This window comes from Chaetomium tenue, assembly GCF_020726465.1.
Source record: "Chaetomium tenue strain MPI-SDFR-AT-0079 chromosome Unknown F5144scaffold_2, whole genome shotgun sequence".
Classification (NCBI taxonomy): Eukaryota; Fungi; Ascomycota; class Sordariomycetes; order Sordariales; family Chaetomiaceae; genus Chaetomium; species Chaetomium tenue.
Window position 1 is genome coordinate 2,026,275 of NW_027117330.1, and position 16,646 is coordinate 2,042,920.

At 56.8% G+C, this 16,646-nt stretch overlaps 8 protein-coding genes across 8 annotated transcripts; 3 read left to right on the forward strand and 5 right to left on the reverse strand.

Annotated features, from left to right (window-relative positions):
• Window positions 1–326: 326 nt before the first annotated feature.
• Window positions 327–808, reverse strand: F5144DRAFT_483145 (cytochrome c-like domain-containing protein; the record flags this gene model as incomplete). Its single annotated transcript, XM_066785377.1, has 2 exons — window positions 327–545; window positions 611–808. Coding segments are annotated over 2 exons (417 nt in total), but the record flags the coding sequence as incomplete, so codon positions are not given.
• Window positions 809–1,439: 631 nt separating this feature from the next.
• On the forward strand, window positions 1,440–2,964 carry F5144DRAFT_561638 (uncharacterized protein). The gene is made up of 2 exons (XM_066788268.1): window positions 1,440–2,158; window positions 2,237–2,964. Exons 1-2 carry the CDS (start codon window positions 1,796–1,798, stop codon window positions 2,720–2,722), a joined length of 849 nt encoding a protein of 282 aa, XP_066646342.1. The 5' UTR covers window positions 1,440–1,795; the 3' UTR covers window positions 2,723–2,964.
• Window positions 2,936–4,422, reverse strand: F5144DRAFT_609710 (ribosomal protein S5 domain 2-type protein; the record flags this gene model as incomplete). The annotated part of the gene is made up of 2 exons (XM_066791636.1): window positions 3,685–4,422; window positions 2,936–3,595 (listed from the first exon to the last, which is right to left on the reverse strand). Exons 1-2 carry the CDS (start codon window positions 4,180–4,182, stop codon window positions 2,936–2,938), a joined length of 1,158 nt encoding a protein of 385 aa, XP_066646343.1. The 5' UTR covers window positions 4,183–4,422.
• Window positions 4,423–4,603: 181 nt separating this feature from the next.
• On the reverse strand, window positions 4,604–6,803 carry F5144DRAFT_561641 (uncharacterized protein). The gene is made up of 4 exons (XM_066788269.1): window positions 6,165–6,803; window positions 6,068–6,097; window positions 5,089–5,253; window positions 4,604–5,033 (listed from the first exon to the last, which is right to left on the reverse strand). The coding sequence occupies exons 1-4, from the start codon at window positions 6,393–6,395 to the stop codon at window positions 4,707–4,709; spliced, it is 753 nt and encodes a 250-aa protein (XP_066646344.1). The 5' UTR covers window positions 6,396–6,803; the 3' UTR covers window positions 4,604–4,706.
• A 1,432-nt stretch (window positions 6,804–8,235) lies between these two features.
• On the forward strand, window positions 8,236–9,779 carry F5144DRAFT_609712 (uncharacterized protein). Its single transcript, XM_066791637.1, has 2 exons — window positions 8,236–9,054; window positions 9,107–9,779. Exons 1-2 carry the CDS (start codon window positions 8,435–8,437, stop codon window positions 9,555–9,557), a joined length of 1,071 nt encoding a protein of 356 aa, XP_066646345.1. The 5' UTR covers window positions 8,236–8,434; the 3' UTR covers window positions 9,558–9,779.
• F5144DRAFT_561646 (uncharacterized protein) lies at window positions 9,780–10,978 on the reverse strand. Its single transcript, XM_066788270.1, has 3 exons — window positions 10,555–10,978; window positions 10,175–10,481; window positions 9,780–10,060 (listed from the first exon to the last, which is right to left on the reverse strand). The coding sequence occupies exons 1-3, from the start codon at window positions 10,650–10,652 to the stop codon at window positions 9,971–9,973; spliced, it is 495 nt and encodes a 164-aa protein (XP_066646346.1). The 5' UTR covers window positions 10,653–10,978; the 3' UTR covers window positions 9,780–9,970.
• A 2,628-nt stretch (window positions 10,979–13,606) lies between these two features.
• Window positions 13,607–15,514, forward strand: F5144DRAFT_111859 (uncharacterized protein). Its single transcript, XM_066782134.1, has one exon. The coding sequence runs from the start codon at window positions 13,863–13,865 to the stop codon at window positions 15,249–15,251; it is 1,389 nt and encodes a 462-aa protein (XP_066646347.1). The 5' UTR covers window positions 13,607–13,862; the 3' UTR covers window positions 15,252–15,514.
• F5144DRAFT_111860 (uncharacterized protein) lies at window positions 15,515–16,537 on the reverse strand. Its single transcript, XM_066782135.1, has one exon. It carries the CDS (start codon window positions 16,408–16,410, stop codon window positions 15,778–15,780), a length of 633 nt encoding a protein of 210 aa, XP_066646348.1. The 5' UTR covers window positions 16,411–16,537; the 3' UTR covers window positions 15,515–15,777.
• Between the last annotated feature and the right edge of the window lie 109 nt (window positions 16,538–16,646).

Consider the following 16,646-nt stretch of genomic DNA (forward strand, 5'->3'; position numbering starts at 1 on the left):
CAAAGCCAGTGCACTCATTCACCTGCACACCCAAACTCAACCCGCTGCACACAAAACCAGAACTGAAAGGCGTCTTAAGGAGTGGGAATCATTCTTCATCAATCAGGCTGCGCCGCCCGAGGACATCTCGTCTAGTTGTAGTGTCGTCGTCTCTCTATGGTACAAAATAGTAGAAGTAATAAATGGCTGTTGTGAGTGCTGTACAAGAGCCGTCCCGTCTAATGCAAAAAAGCCATAGCAAAAACGGACCAACTCCCTGTCTCCCTCGCAACCGCAACCGGCAATCCCGCGGTGGGGATTCGCTTTTTTGTGATGAATTGGTGTAGCTAGTAATACAACGACGTCGAATCCCGGTTATTGCGAGATCTATTTCGTCGAATCCTTGAGGTAGCTGCGAGGTATACGTCAGTATGCTGTGGGAAATAACCCGGGTAGAAAAGGAGCACATACGCGATCAGGTCGTTCCTGTCCTTCTCCTTCTTGAGGCCGCCGAACGCCATCTTGGTACCCGGGATGTACTTCTTGGGGTTCTCGAGGTAGGCGAACTGAGGGAGTGTTAGCAACAAAACCAGGGTCTTGTCTAGGGCTATGCATGCTAAAGCAAACGTACCAGAGTATCATCGTCCCAGGTGATGCCCTTCTGCTTGTTGGCGTCGGTGTAGGCGTAGCCCTCGACGGAGCCGGTCTTGCGACCGAACAGGCCGTGCAGCGCGGGGCCGATCTTGTTGACACCGTCCTTCTCAACGGTGTGGCACTGCGCGCAGCGCGTCTTGAAGAGGCCAGCACCCTTCTTGATGTCACCTATGGCGAGTTTCGTCAGCTAGCTGTTCCTGCCGGATAGATGGAAAGACGTGTTTTGGTGGTTCTCGAACGGCCCGTTCCGCTGTGTATAGTGGCCTGGCAGCCGTGGCTCGCGATTCGGTTTGCGCCTGGGAAATGACGCAGGGTCACGGCCGGTGAGGAGCCTGGGCTCCTATAAGCGACAGCGGCGAACCCTCCCAAGACTTCGAGGTGCAAGGTGTGGCTGAACGAGGCAAGCCATCCCGCGAGCCTCCCAGTCGTGTATGGGGTGCCAATGGCTGAAGGTGGCCATCCTACGGCCACAGCGGCAAGCGGACATATTCGAGATCGGGAGAGCGGAAGCGAGTAACAGGCATTGTATACATACCGCCAGCCATTTTGATGGTTTGGTATTAAAAGTTAAAAGTGCGTTAAGGTCGGTGTAGCTGGAGTAGAGCAGGTATCGTGAGCTGAGGTTGGATGTGAGAAACGCAGGAAAGAGTTCAAGAAAAAATTCAGGGTGAGGTGTTAGTTGGCGCTGCGCCATAGGCATGGGCCGTACCGGATTTTTCTTTCAATGACCGCTGCCAAGCTCTGCTTCAACCCAGGCGAGCCACAGCGGGTCTGAAAACTCTGCCCACTTTTTAGTAACGCGTGCCAATCAGGTTCTGAGAGTTTGTCAGTCTCTCCGGGCAAACTCGGGAATGACCGGCACCTCATCCGACTTGTCCCTTCCCTGCTTTTTGACACTGGCATCCCCGAGGAGGGGAGAACAGCGCTAGCCAAAACGGGATAGCAAGAGGGACCTGCAGCAACAGGCGCACGCGATTTTTCTGAGCACTCGCCAAGTGCCCGAATTGAGCCGCACCACAACGTCCGCTGCTCCGTAGCTGAAGGCCGAGGGTCCGGTCCGGTTACCAATTGCAATTGTCTATCGTCCGCCTGGTGCTGTCCACCCCCCGTGCGGATCTCGCCCGAACCTCGCCCGAACCAGGCAAAGGCAGACACAGCAACCATGGCATCCGCAACAGCCTCCATCCCCCGCTTCCTGCTCCCCCAGTCCGGCCTGATCTGGCGCCGGGCAGGCCCGACCCCGACCTCCGCTTCCGCCCCGGGCCGCATCTTCCTCCGGTTCGCCAGCACCAAGCCTAACCCCCCCACCGGCGGGCGAGTGCTCGCCAAGCCAGAACGCTTTAACCCCCCCTCCCACGGCGCCCGTCTCCCCAAGAATACCCCGCCACGCCACTACGGCGGCGAGCTCAGCTATGAAGAAGCTTCAGCGCAGGCCGTGAAGGACTACCCGGGAATGGCACCACCAGAGCACACGATCGCCCACCGGTTCCTGCATAACCGCTGGATCCACGTCGTCATCACCGTCGTACGTCGTTTATCTCCTCATCCCTCCCCCCCCACTACCCACTATCCCCCCCACCCACAACTAACCACCTCCCACCAGGGCACCCTAACCACGCTCGCCATCTTCACCTTCACGCTCTCCTTCCAAAAAACCTCCCCCTTCGCCGACATGCTGCCCTCCCGGTCCGACTTCCTACGGCAGCCGCTCGCGTCGGCGCGCATGGTGATCGAGGTGGTGCGGCTGCACGAGGCGCACAAGACGGCGCGCATCAACGAGAAGCGGCGGCGCAACGTCGACGACGTGGCCAAGCGCGCCGCCTACCGCAAGGCGCACGGCCTGCCGGATGAGATGGGACTGTTTAACCAGCCGATGGCGAGAATTCGGTCGGATGATGGCCCTGCGGATGCTGCTGATGTCGCGGTGGAGGGCGGTGGTAGGGAGGAGGGGGTGGTGGTTGGTGCTGCTGCTGCTGCGGAGAGTGGTGGGGTTAAGAAGGATGGGGAGCATGAGGTGAGGCGGTTGTCGGAGGAGGAGAGGCAGGCGGTGGTGGCGAAGGCGAAGAAGGGGTGGATGGGTATCTTTTGATTGGGCTGGATAGCTCGACTCTGTAGCCATACATGGGATGGATTGTACAATACATTAAAAGGCCGGCGTAGATGCAAACGGACGGCGGGGCGGATGGATGGATGGATGGACGGAAAAACAAAAGCATCATGACCATGACAAAGACAACAGTCCCTGTGCCATCCACCCACTCACTCTCCCCCCTGACCTATCTCCCCGAACAACCCCAATCAATCACCCCAACTCCACCGCCTCCAACGCATCCAGCACCTCATCCACAACCCCCCCCCTCTCCAACACTTTCTGAACCAGCGCCCCCAACACAGCCCTCTTCGCCCCCCCACGCGGCGCCTTCCACACACCCTCCACAGCCTCGGTCTCGGCCGCGGTCTGCGCCTCTAGCGTCGCCTTCTGCGTCCCCGCAGCGCCATAGGCCGCATTGACCGCGTTGGCGACCCCCGGTGGCGTGAGCCGCGACGGCGGGTCAATGGTGCGGATGGAGAGCAGGCGGAGGTTTCGCCCTGATTCGGGGTCTGTTTCTGCTGCTGCTGCTGCTTCGGCGTCGGTTGTGTGGGGCTTTGAGAGGGTGGAGGGGGAGGTGGCGCTGGTGACGGATACGGCGAGGGCGACGTCGGCGACGGTGAGCTCTTCCTTGGAGGGGTCGAAGATGATGTTGTTGCCGACGGCCATGACGAGGAGGGTTATTGGGGGGCGGGTTGTGGTGGCGGCGGTGCGCGGGTAGAGGTGGGGGGCGGCGGCCCAGTCGTCGTCGAAGAAGGGGTCTTCGTCGCCCTCGGACTTGAGGCGCGGGAGGCGGGTGGATAGGAGGGCGAGGTGGGATGTGAGGGAGAGGAGCGGGAGGGGGTAGGAGAGCGGCGGGGAGATGAGGATGATCTGGGGATGGTGGTCAGCGCGTTAGGAGTTGGTGGGAGTAAGGTGTAAGGTAGGGAAGGGTGGGTGGTGCAAGACAGGACAGGACGTACATCGAGATATAGCTTCCAGTGAAAACGTCGGTTGATCCACAGCCGCTTCGCAAATTCCCCGTCGGCAAGCAGCGCCTCGCTCAGCATGGCCGATAGGAAGGCGGTCCCCGAATCGTCATCTCTCAGCCCGGGGATCTCAACCGTCATCTCCACCCACGAGGCGTCTCCCTTCCTCTTATCCACGCCGTCTCTCGTCTCCCCTTCCTCGTCGGCATCATCGGTCCCCACCCCGCCCTCCTCAAAAAAGACAGTATCCTCCCCAGGTCGTTGTGCAGTCCTCTCGACCTCGGCCTTGACACCAACAATCGCCTCGGTGCCGTCGGCGAAGCATATCCTTGCGCTGCCATTGGTGCCGGGTAGGATGCCCGTCTCGGCAACTAGCGGGCGAAACTGGGTCGGGGAGCGGCCATCTAGGCGGATAGGCGGGGCCAGCGAGAGCGAGGCGTGCAGGTAGGCAAGCTCGGCGGGGGAGAGGAGGACGTGTTGGCTGGATGCCATTGTCGCTTGTTTTGTTCGGGTTCGTTCTATTTAATTTAGTTTCGTTATGCCCCCCACACCATATATGCTAGGTTAAAAATTATTATCCCTCGTTTGGTAAAGGGCGTTTAGGAAAGGTGGCCGATGCAGGTCCTTCCTAGGTTGTTCGTGGGGTTAGAAGCTTTGTTTGGCAGCTCGGCCTGTTTGGGGGTTTCGGTTCTGAAATTTTGGAGGTGAGGGGCGCTGTGAGGCTGATGTGGGGTGAGGCTGCCGGGAGCTGAGCAGCTAGCACCTAGGGTGTTTCTGGGCCCCTGTAACTCAATACGGTGCTCCCTTGGGTACATGTACGAAGTACACAGTAACTATAACATACACCCAACATTAGGTTACACAGGAGGGTTATGGGTCATCCAAGTTGGCATTTCAATTTGAGCATTTGGGCGCAACGACACAGTTCTCAATAATTGATTCTTCTAGCACAGATTGAAAAGGAAAAAGAAGAACACGTGATATAGCATTAGTACGAAGTAGAGCCAGGCCGTAGCTTAAAGAACATCCTCCTCCATCGCGGCGTCACCACCAGCAGCGGCGGCGGGAGCAGCAGCATTGGCGTTGTTGTCTGTGCTGCCGCCGACAAAGTAATCTGCCATCTCCGAGTCGAGCTCCTCGACCGTCTTCTTAGCCACGCGATTGCTGCGGCCGCCCCGGGCTGTCTTCTTGGCACCCTTGCTGGCGGCGGCATTGCCCTTGCCAGCGGTTGCGTTCTTCTTCACAGCCGCAGCGGACTTGGGCTGGGCCTTGGGTTGTGCGATGCGCTGGGCGAGTGACTTGGGCTGCGGGATAAGGTCCGCAGAGGCAACGACAACCTCGACCTAGGAGAGCGTTAGTCACTACTTTGACATATTAACTAGGGCGGATCAGTCCTACCTTGACAGGCTTGCTGTCGATGAGCAGACCGTTCAGGGTGGAGAAAGCCTTGCTGGCGCCGTCCGCCTGTTGGAACGAGACGTGCGCGATGCCACGGCTGACGCCACCGGGTCCGTATGAGATCTCGACCTTCTTGACCTGGCCGACTGATTGTACAAAGTACTCCTATCGAAGGGAATCCTTGGTTAGCATCAACTAAGATTTTGAGTCCGAGCATCCGTATCCGAAAATAGGTCCACAGATCATCGAGTCGTTCCGTTGTGTAGGCGTCCTAGGGATAGGCAACCAAACCAGCGAGCAGAGCAGTGAGCCGGCCCCCCAAACGTAGCCTCCCCCGGTCAGAAAGCGAGCAAGGCACTTCCAACCTCTGCTGAAACCGTTCGATCGACTCCGCGTTCGAGACAGGGCGAACGTGGTCCGGCCATGCAAACGTAACCCACACCTGGGATGATTATCCCGCCCCCGCTGCACGACCGAGATTCCGAGGACCGCCACAGCCATGTAAGACTCCGCCTCCATGCCGCCGCCCGGCCAAGAAGGGGAGATAACAAGAGCCGCGCTATTTGCTCACTGCTAAGCTCGCTGAATCGCATGATCATCAACCTAGTGACCAGCCAGGCGAGATGCGACCATAACACCCAGCTGAGCGCTCTGTCTGATATATCGCCATCGCCCTGATTGTCCGCGCAGATTCTCAATCACGGGAGCTTGCCAGGCTGCCCGATGATGAGGTCGCAGCTAGACGCGGGCTTGCTCAACTTCCAGGGGCTTGATAGCCACCATGATGACGCAGCAGGTGGTGCCAGATCTGCGCATCGGAAGGAACTGAGGCATCATGACAGTCGCTTTCAAGCGTCGGGGTTGTAGGGAATAACCACCCTATTGTCCACGAGGACAAGATGCTGATAGAATATGCCGCGCAAGATGTGCGCCGACAAAGAGTTCGAAGCGTTTAATGGCCTCGCTGGTAATAACATACCTTAATTTGGGCCTCGGAAACATCCTTGGGCTAGCGAGAAACATTAGCTGCCTACTCCCAGACCTGGTGTATATTTTTTTTTTTGGAATCGACTTACAAGGTTGCTGACCATGATTTTGCTCTCGCCGGTCACGCCGCCGGCCCGAGTGGGAGTGGGCTTGTTTGCGCCGCGAGCGGGCTTGGTGCTCTTTTGAATGCCACCGGCCGGAGCAGCGGGAGCAGGGCGGGTGGTGCCAGCTGTGCGGCGAGTGGAGCGGCGACGGCCTTGCTGGTTGCGCCGTTGGCTGGTGAGGATCTCATCAAGAGTCTGGTCGAGCTTGCCGGACATGATTGCGATCGTGAGCGTGAGCGAGGAACGTGATAGATGTCGGTTTTGATAGATGATTGGGAGGCGTGCGCGGCTTTCTAACTAGTAGAGATGCGCGATGCGAAAAGGCGATGAGTTTCGCTGGGTGGTTGAATGGCAGAAGCTGATCGGGCGATGGCCGAATTGCTTGGTCTTTCTTTGCTGGTGCACGTCGCGTCAAGTCGCGCGTGGCGTAATTAGGTAGCAAAAGAAAAACGAGAAGTGACTGATTGTTTTTTGTCGGTTGACTGAAGTATTCAGGCGAGCAACAGGTGATGCAAGCCCAAAGGAAGAGAGCAGGATGATAAATGCGCTGGTCGATGGAGTCGCTGATGAAGTGTGTAAGAGTGGGAAGCAACGAGGAGCGGGAGCGAGTCGCGCGAGAATTTGAGGGCAGACTTGGCTTGAGAGCCTGACCTCGAGCTGATCAGACCAAGGGGCGAAGCGCGGATCACATGACCGACCACATTTGGACAAGGCGCCAGAGCTCAGAACAACCATGAGCTCCACACCAGAGGAAGTACCTACCAGACAGCCAGGGTTAGGGCTGCATATTGAGCACCCTGGTTTGCCAGCAAACAGACTAAACGATGCGATGCCTCTGCCAACTCACCACATCGTGCATACCTTTATGTACTATGTCGGCAACGAGCACAAGGGGTACGTGGCGGCAGAACAATTACGAATGATCATCTGCAATCGGAAGGCGTGCTGCCTACGGAAGTAGATGTATAGACATGTCATTGCGATTGCGAATGGCTAACCATGCGCAAAACGCGCTGCTTACAAAAAGAAAAAGGGTCACCCTCACAAAATACGGAATTATTATTCTGGAAGCAGGTTGATCGAGGAACCGTGTCATCCACCACCAGCTCTTTGTCTTGAAAACCGGGCCGCATCGGCTCGGGATGGGATAGAGACAACCCATATCCTGTGGCAGGAGCTTGGCTCGCTTGCAAAAACTCATTGAGCCCATCACCAATGCAGCACCAGCGCAGAACCCTAGGACGCCCAAACTGCCGGTTTGCCGAATATAAACCTTCCATCATCCGGCCTGCCATGTCGTCGCAGCCCTAACGAACATTGTCTTTCCTGCGTCGCACCACAGACTCCGCTCGCCGTATCGACAACCCCAAGCGGTGCGCAAAGATCCTATGTGCCGGTATGCGCTAATTGGGCAGTGCAAAGTCTCGGACTGGAAAACGAGTCGTACCCTCTATCGTCGTATCGTACACCCAATTCCAACATGCCGTCTATTTCGTTTTGGTTGACGCGGGTGTGGTTTGCGGCGCTGTCTTCTTTGACTTCAATGTGCTGCTCTCTTCCTCGCCAGAGTTGACTTCGAAAAAGTGGTAGAGAATGATAAGCACCATCGCCGCCGAGCCGAGGACAATGGCCAGGCGGTAGAGTTCTGTGTCTGTGATCATGGTGGAAACGGGTGGACGCCGGCCGGTGGAGCGCGAGAGAGTTGAGGGTTGAAGGGCAGAATTGACTCCTGGAGATTCAATTAGTTTTACGAAATGGCGCAAAACCGAGTGAGAGTCAGGGGGCCGTACCTCGCTCGTCTACTGCTGTTCTGTGGCCGGTGTCGTCTCGAGAATGGCGCGCTTTGGGTGGCTTGGATCTGGCCAGCTTTCCAGAGTGTCGCGAAACATCCGGCAGGCAATGTACCGCCCATGGCTTGGCGCACTTGGGCAACTCGAGGTACCCCCGGCCCCGGGCCAGGGTTCAGGTGTGGGTCACGTGGCGCCATTCGCCTCACACCCTCACTGGCAGGCAGGCTCACACGTCAGGGCTGGAAGACGGCAGCGTGGGGCACAAACTGGGATTAGAGGCCATTCAAGACTCTCCACTCAACACTCTTCGTGGGGATCCCCGCCTGGAAACTGCGAGTTTGCCTTCAGCGCAAAAACTCGACAACCACCACCCGACAAACCACTTCCTTCTTCGACGAGGTCCACGAACACTGCCAATACCACGATACCGTCCCTCGTCCCGCCAAATCTGTAATTTAGCCCACCATGGCTCCCAAAAAAGCCGAAAAGGGCGCCGGCAAGAAGGTCGATGCCAAGAAATTGGTCGAAGACAAGACCTTTGGCATGAAGAATAAGAAAGGTGGTGCGGCCAAAAAGACGATTGCCCAACTCGAAGCCAGCAGCGGTGCTGCCCAGAAGCGCAAGGAAGCCGAGAAAGCCGCCCGGGAGCGCGAGAAGAAGGCGGCCGAGGACGCCAAGCGGGAGACAGATGCGCTCCTCAACAAGCCCGCCCAGATTCAAAAGGTGCCTTTTGGCGTAGACCCAAAGACAGTCGTCTGCATTTTCTACAAGAAGGGCAATTGCGAGAAGGGCAAGAAGTGCAAGTTTGCCCACAACCTCGACGTCGAGCGCAAGGTCGAAAAGATCAACCTTTACCAGGATGCCAGAGCCGAGGAGGAGGAGTCCAAGAAGCAGGAGACATCGGCCGACTGGGACGAGGAGAAGCTCCGATCCGTTGTCCTGTCCAAGAAGGGCAACCAGCGCACATCGACGGACAAGGTGTGCAAGTTCTTCATCCAGGCCATCGAGGACGGCAAATACGGATGGTTCTGGATTTGCCCCAATGGCGGCGACAAATGCATGTACAAGCATGCTCTTCCACCTGGGTACGTATTGGAGGACGTGTGTTTATGGTAGAATGAGCTAACAACCCCCTAGTTTCGTGCTCAAGACGAAGGAGCAGAGGGCGGCAGAGAAGGCCCTGATGGACAAGTCGCCACTCAAGACGCTGACCATCGAGGAGTTCCTCGAGTCGGAGAGGCACAAGCTCACGGGGACCCTCACGCCGGTGAATCCCGAGTCGTTCGCCAAGTGGAAGAAGGAGCGTATGGACAAGAAGGCGGCCGAGGAAGCACTGCGGAAGGCCAAGGAGGCGACCGGTCGTGCCATGTTCGAGAGCGGCAACTGGCGCGGAGAAGACGACGACGAATCGGAGGACGAAGACGACAGCGCGTGGAATCTCGAGAGGCTACGGCAGGAGACTGAGGCGATCAGGGAGAGGAAAGAGGCGGAACGGGTTGCTGCTATGCACGGCCTTCCACCCCCGAGCAATGAGCCGAACGGCGAGCCAGAGGAGGCGGCAGAGCCGGAAGAAGTGCCCAACACTTGAAATAACGTTGTACACAACGACCAAACCACGACGCCGCGCGGCCGGACGAGGGAAGCGAGCCCACAGAGCGCTCCCCCTCCACCGGCATCCGGCGTCGGCCGCGCCGCTCCGGACGTCTTGCCCTATGGGACATTTCAGATTGACCCATAGGAAGGCGTGCCCGGATCGAGCAAGGCTACAACAAGTTGCAGTTCCCAAGGTCACAGGCGCATGCTGGATGAATCGATTATATAGGATTGGCGACCAAATATATCTCGATATCAGGGCTCAACTAGCCCGAGCCCTCCCTCCGCATGCTCTACCAACCACGAGCGTTCGTTCATTGCGCCCAATTGCTCTTGAAGACGCATCCCGTTTTGTTCTGTTCCAGCTCACTAACGCATGCTCCTAGGTTGGCTTACCCTTACCACCCCTTAAAACTTCTCAACATACGGTCTCAGATCTAGCTCCTGCGTGAAGCTCGAGCGATGCTGCGTATGCAAATGCCAGTAGCTGTCGGCAATCTATCTCGGCCACAGGCCAGGTCAGCAACGGCCACACCACTTTCGCAACCCCAAAACCAAACTCATACCGCAACTTAAACAGAAGAAAAAAAGAGAAAGGGGAACAAAACTCACCGCATCCGGACTAATCTTCCCATCCTCCTTGCCCTCATTCACATTATACCCCTTCGTCCTCGGGATGTCAATCACACCATCCACAATCACATGAGCCACGTGGACGCCGCGCGGGCCGAACTCGCGCGCTAGGCTCTGGCCCAGCGCCCGCCCCGCGAACTTGCCCGCCGCGAACGCCGCGAACCGCGGCGACCCCCGCACCGACGCCGTCGCTCCCGTCACGAGGAGCGTTGGCGGGTGTGGGGAGGTCGGGACCGAGGCGAGGAGGGAGGGGAGGGTGGCTTGCGCGAAGTGGAAGAGGCCGTGTCTGTTGGGTCGGGTTAGGTGGGGGGTGTTTGTTTGGGGGGCTTGAGTGGGAAAGGTGTGTGGTGTAGACATACGCATTGCTGTCGAGGCTGGCGTCGAGGTCGGATGCCGTCAACTCGAGGAAGGGCTTGACTGCGAAGCCGCCGCCGACATTGTCTAAATCCCCAGACATATCAGCACCCCACTACTTCGCTTTTTGGGAACCACAGTCGGCTACCCCCCACACACATAACGTCCAGCCAGAACAGAACACTTACAAACAGCAGCAGCCAGCCCCAGCCCGCGCCCCTCAAACTCGGTCTTGATCTTCTCAAACGCCGATGTGATTGCTGCCTGGTCCGAGGTATCCGCACTGATGCCCAGCGCCTCGCCGCCTTGCTGCTTGATCTCGGAGACGATGTCCTCGTAGTTCGCCGGGTTGCGGGCCAGCAGCACAACAGGGTAGGCCTGGGCGAAGCGCAAGGCGACGGAGCGGCCCGTGCCGGCGCCGACGCCGGCTACGATTGCGTAGAAGGACTTTGATACGGCCATGGTTGTTTTTCTGGGGTTTGTTCTGGGTCAGATACCTAGTAGGGTGGGTGTATAGTAGAGGGGTGGATGGATGTGTTGGTGTTTGATCTGAGATGAGCTGAGTGTGAGAAGAAGTGAACTTGTGGAATGTGGGCGGCTGTGTGTTATATGTGCCTCTTCTGAGAAGGAGCTTATCCTTAGAATGAGGTGCTAAGTCTCCGAGATGGTGATTTCAATGACGACTTCACGCAATTAGTAACCCCGCCCTGAACTCGAGCTCTGGGTGCGACTGGATTCGTGAATGTGATTAATAATGTCTTCTTGTCCTCCCGGACTTTAATCGAGGATTACTGAACCACCGACGCCATATCTCCATAGTCTAGGCCGGCAGTTAGTTTCAACACATCTCTCTTTCCCCAATTGATTTCTTTTTCCTTTAAGGAAGGAAGTGTCAGAGTTGTTGACGCAAACACGCTGTTATACCGTTATATGCTAACGTGATCCACCCCCAAGCGACGCACACCCCTAAGCGACGCACTTTTCCACAACCACACGACAAGAAACATTAATTACACCACCACAACGCCTGTAATAACGTACTCCACCCCCAAGTCGCGCACACCCCCAAGTCGCGCACACCCCCAAGTCGCGCACACCCCCAAGTCGCGCACACCCCCAAGTCGCGCACTTTTGACCGTGAACCGATAGGAAACATCAATTACACCACCACAACAACCGCAATACACTGAAACTATTTTAAATCATGTACATCAGATGTTTCTCCGTCTCCCTGACACGTGCGCGCATTGTGCCCGGGCTTTCCGCACTTACCACAACGCCGTGGAGCCGTCCCTGTTCGAGTCCGCTGACCACCATTTTCCCGGGTTTCACGCTCTACCTGTTCCTGCACCTCTCTCTGGGCTAATAGATCATGTGCATCTCCTACAGTAAGTGATCCTCCAAGACGCACACGTGTTTTTTTGGCCCTTCGCCGCTTGCTCAATGCCTCATTTGCCTTCTGTAAGGTACGTATCTCACCCGTCATTCGGGCAACCGAGTGCGCCAACGCCTGCGTCCCCTTCGCAAGCTGGTCGATAGCAGTGAGAATTTGCGTCGGCGAGCTTCCCTGGTGACGGGCAATCCGACTTTTGATGTACTTGGATTGCGAGACAGCCTCTGTTGGGTTCCGTGGCGTCTGGGAGGACCAAGGATCGGCAGCGGCGGAGGGGGGACCAGTTGGTGTTGGCATCCGTAACTTGACATCCAGCTTGGATATCACTGAATCGGGGTCAAAAGGTACTAGACCTGCACCTCTGAAACTTCCTTTGTTGTTGCTCTCGGTCATGGCGGCAAAGTGGGCGGCTTTGAAGGCGAGGAAGAACTCGACCTTGGTGATGTGGTTGATATGCGCTCTGACGAAGTGCTCGATTTGCCGACCGTACGCCGTTTTTAGGACACTAAAACACCTAACATCGAGTGGCTGGGTTATATGTGATGAGTGAGCCGGCAGGCTGATGGTGACAATGTTGTTCTGCTTGCAAAAGGCTTCGAATTTGGCCGACAGGTGACTCTCATGCCCATCAAGCACAATCAACCGATACACACCCTTCGTACGAGACTTTGTGTGCTTATCAAAGTGTTTGATCCATTCTAGGCCGGTCTCGTTGTCGGTCCACCCATTGGAAGTTGGTTTGATAACCCAGTCGAGCGGAAGGTTGCTCTCTGTGTACCAGTTTGCGAGGTGGTACATGCCTTGCACGATCAGAAACGGCGGGAGGCACCACCCTTCGCCATTGATGCACTCAATCGCCGTTGCCCATTCCCTATTGCCAGGCTGAACTGCCTTGCCCCTTCCACGTCGATCAGCGCGTGTCACTACCATAGACGCGCAGATAACGCCCATCATAAAGCCGGTCTCGTCGAAGTTGTAGAGGTCGCAGTCGTGGATGCCGTACTTCGCTCTCATGTTGTGCACAAGCTTGAACCACGCGCCAATAAGCTCTGGATCTTCGCAGAGGGCTCTCTGGAAGTCGTATGCGCGATTGAAACGCGTCTTGAGTTCTGGTTGTCGCTTGACGAACTTTTCGGCCCAGTGCTTACCGACACGTCCGCCGTCGCGTTGCGCGAGTAGCAAATTGGCCATATCTTCAACACCAGCGTATTGGGGCGGAAATCCTCGCGCATCTAGGTCCAATATATATCGAACAACTGCCTCCTCTTCAATGGCTGTCAATCGATGAGCTGCAGGTCGCGACTTGGACTTTGGCGTTCGTCCGTTCATTCTGTGGCGGAGCGTAGCTTCGGGCACGTTGTAGATTGCTGCAGCTTTCCGGCGACTAAGTTTCTGGTCTCGTCGAATAGCTTCAATTGCCAGGATAACCTGGCTTTCTTTACAGCGAGTTGCCATTGCTGGTCGCGGAGAAATGCTGTGTAGCAGATGGAAATGTGTGACGCGTGGAAAAGTGCGTCGCTTGGGGGTGTGCGTCGCTTGGGGGTGTGCGTCGCTTGGGGGTGGATCACGTTAGCCCAGATACCGAGGGGGTTAGGGTTACCTGAAGGTTACCAGGCCTGGTTGGCCTGTGCGCTTTGGCTTGAGTTCCCCTGTTGTAAGTTACATAAGGTACTAGGTAGCATACACAATAACTACTTGTCAAGGCACGAAACATCAGCTTAGTCGCGTCGAGGCGCCATTGTTCGACAACCATCACAGCTTAGGGCATGGGTTGAATCAAGACTCGCCCGTATGATGAGTTCTTTGTTTTTGTTCTTGTTTTAACATCAAATTGCCGGGCTTGGATTGTATATAACCGTCATTTTATTGACGGTTGCGACCGGTCATCTCAGGAGCACTCTTGGGTGGCTTTTCGACGAAATGCCTTACGATCCGGACTGGGATTTGGAGGAGGAAACGAGCACCAACCTCAATGCTCCGGGTGTAGCAGCAAAATCACCATCCGAATATGGCTCAGATGAGTATGAGTATGAGGAGGGGGGGGAAGGGGATGAGCAGGTCATTGAACAAGAACGGAAGGATGTCGAGAAAGAAGATCAGATGACAACCGACCCACCACTCGGCCTACCTCGTTCTGACCCAAAACAAAACCCGGGACAACACCAAGATTTGACACCCAAACATCAACAGCCTTTTTCAGGAGCACCCGCCGCCGGAACCTCGTCAAAGGTGGAAGTCGTCCTTCACTCCAGCCCTAGGCGATTCCCTTTCACGGCACCGGCGGAGGAACTAGCGGGCGACTTCAGCGACGAACCCAACTTGATTACTTCGGATATTGTACCCAATCCAGTCGTACATCACCAACAACCGACGGCAAAGGTGCAAGTCGGCCTTCCTAACACGCTGCCTTCCGTTGCTCCCGCACCCGCTCCCACTCCCGCTCCCTTCAAACTACCTGATATCGCTCCTCAGCCCAAGAAGCGTGGCCGCCCAGTTGGTTGGAGACGTGGGCATGGATCATATGCGGCAATGCGGTCAGGGCTGCCACCAGGGTCGGCAACACCACAGCCGGAACCGAAGAAGCCGGCCGGCGAACAAAAACCGAGGGGCCGCCCAGGCCGCAAACCCGCTCCCACCGCGCGCCAGCTCTACCTTAAGCTTAACCCGCACTTTGTCGCCTTCCGCTGCGAGTGGGAGGGCTGCCCAGCAGAGCTACAGAACATCGAAACCCTACGTAGGCATCTACTAGTTGTCCACGGCCGACCATCTCGCTCCTCGTCAACTTCACTATCCCCATCGCCCGCCGCACAACAACAACAACAACAACAACAACAACAACAACACACCACCACCCTCCCCTGCCGTTGGGCCTCTTGCACCTCCGCACCCCTCCACTCCCGCGCATCCTTCGCCAGCCACATCGAAACCGCCCACCTGCTCCCTATCCGCTGGCACGTCGGCGACGGCCCGCGCAACACCCCCCCCTCCCCCAACCCCCCCACCACCACTACCACCACCAGTAACAAAACCACCACCCCCCCGCTCCCCACCTACCTCTTCAACGCCGCCGGCGAACAAGTCACGCCCTCCATCACGAGCCAACAAATCGAGAACGAAGACGAGCGCAAGCGGCGGGCGGCGCGCGTCAACCGCGTGCTGCTGCAGCGCGACCGCCACGCGCCCGACGAGCCCGACTACGGGCCGCGCGAGCTCGAGATTGTGGGCGAGGCGCTGGCGGCGAAACAGAAGCGGCAGCGGATGTTGAGGGAGTACGCCGAGAAGGGGTGCGTGGGGGAGTGGTTGCCGTAAGGTTGTGTGGGTGGGTGTGTGTGGGTTGGTTTTTTTCTTCTTTTTTCTTTCTTTATGTATGTGTCTTGAGAATGGGAGCGGAAGTGGTGTGGTTTAGACTATTGGCACGATTCCGGTAATTCTGGTGGAGGATTGTCGGACGGATATGTATATATAAGTTGTAGGGGTTATGACGGGTGAGGGTGGTGTTGCCGGATGGCACGGAGCTTGAATTAATAGATATGTTAAAGCGTATGTTGTTTTTCGACCTGGCCGTTGGCCACTCTCACCATTGTATTATTAGGTACTCTTCCCTAGCGGGTGCTAGCATCGGTCTGTCATGATAAAGAAAGCATAATGGTATTTACACACTCGTAACACCCTGCATACCGACCTTGAGACAAACCTGACTCGCACATGGGAACGGATAACTGTAACAATGCGCCTTCGTACCCCTGAATTAGCCACCGACCTGGCCCTCGACCACGCGGCCGCCGGGTGCACCGGCTTCCTGGTTAGCATCACCTAGGAGTTAATATACCTACATTCAGTTCGAGTAATTCAAAGCATACGACCCCTCGGTGACATGGTGAAAATGAATGGTGTCAAAAGCATCCCGTATGCTCCGCCGAGTGTCGTTTCGGGTTAACCTTTCTGTTTCCCAGTGGTACGACAACCGCCCTCCAAACAGGGCAGGTGGGTGGGTTTGTAAGCCGAAACGTGTTCTAGACGCCGCAGCACAAGGACCCCAACCGTTCTTCCCGGAATCGGCGGGACATAGCCGACGATTTGGTTTTTTTGGGGAGAGGCTGTGAGGGCCAACCACTGCAACTGTCAATGCCCTCTCCAGCACAGGATAAAGCAAGAGAAGGTCAAACTTGAATGATGAACGATTGGCCCTGGTCAGCCCCCTGGCTCTCGGAAAGTTCAGCCTGCCCTGCACCTTGGCGCCTGGGGTGACCAATCTGCCGGGCATTGTACCTATTTGATGGATTGGGAGCATCCACCTTACACGAGCCGGAATTCGTAACAGCGAAACCCGGAAATACCTAACGTCATACGAAGTAGGCAGAAAGGACTTTAGGCAGCCTGAGTGAATTTTTGTGAAGCAAGCACGGAGCAACGGCAAGAAAGTGGAAGGTGCCCTGGCTGAGCCTGGCCGGTTCTGTTCGGGCGGCATATCCCGTGACTTCCCGCTGTTGCGGCTGCTGTTGGAGGACCGCCTAGACCCCTGCCCGCCAGGCGGCTCGCTGTTCGCTGAGAGCAGCCGCCACCCCCGAAACTGAGCGTCAGCCGCTCACCAATCTTGCCAGGTTCGGCTCCCTGTCTCGCTGTTCTCCCTGCCATCGGCCGCCCGCCTGGAACCCGCATCGTGCACAACCGCACTGGCACCACATTCCCTCTCCGAAACATCCA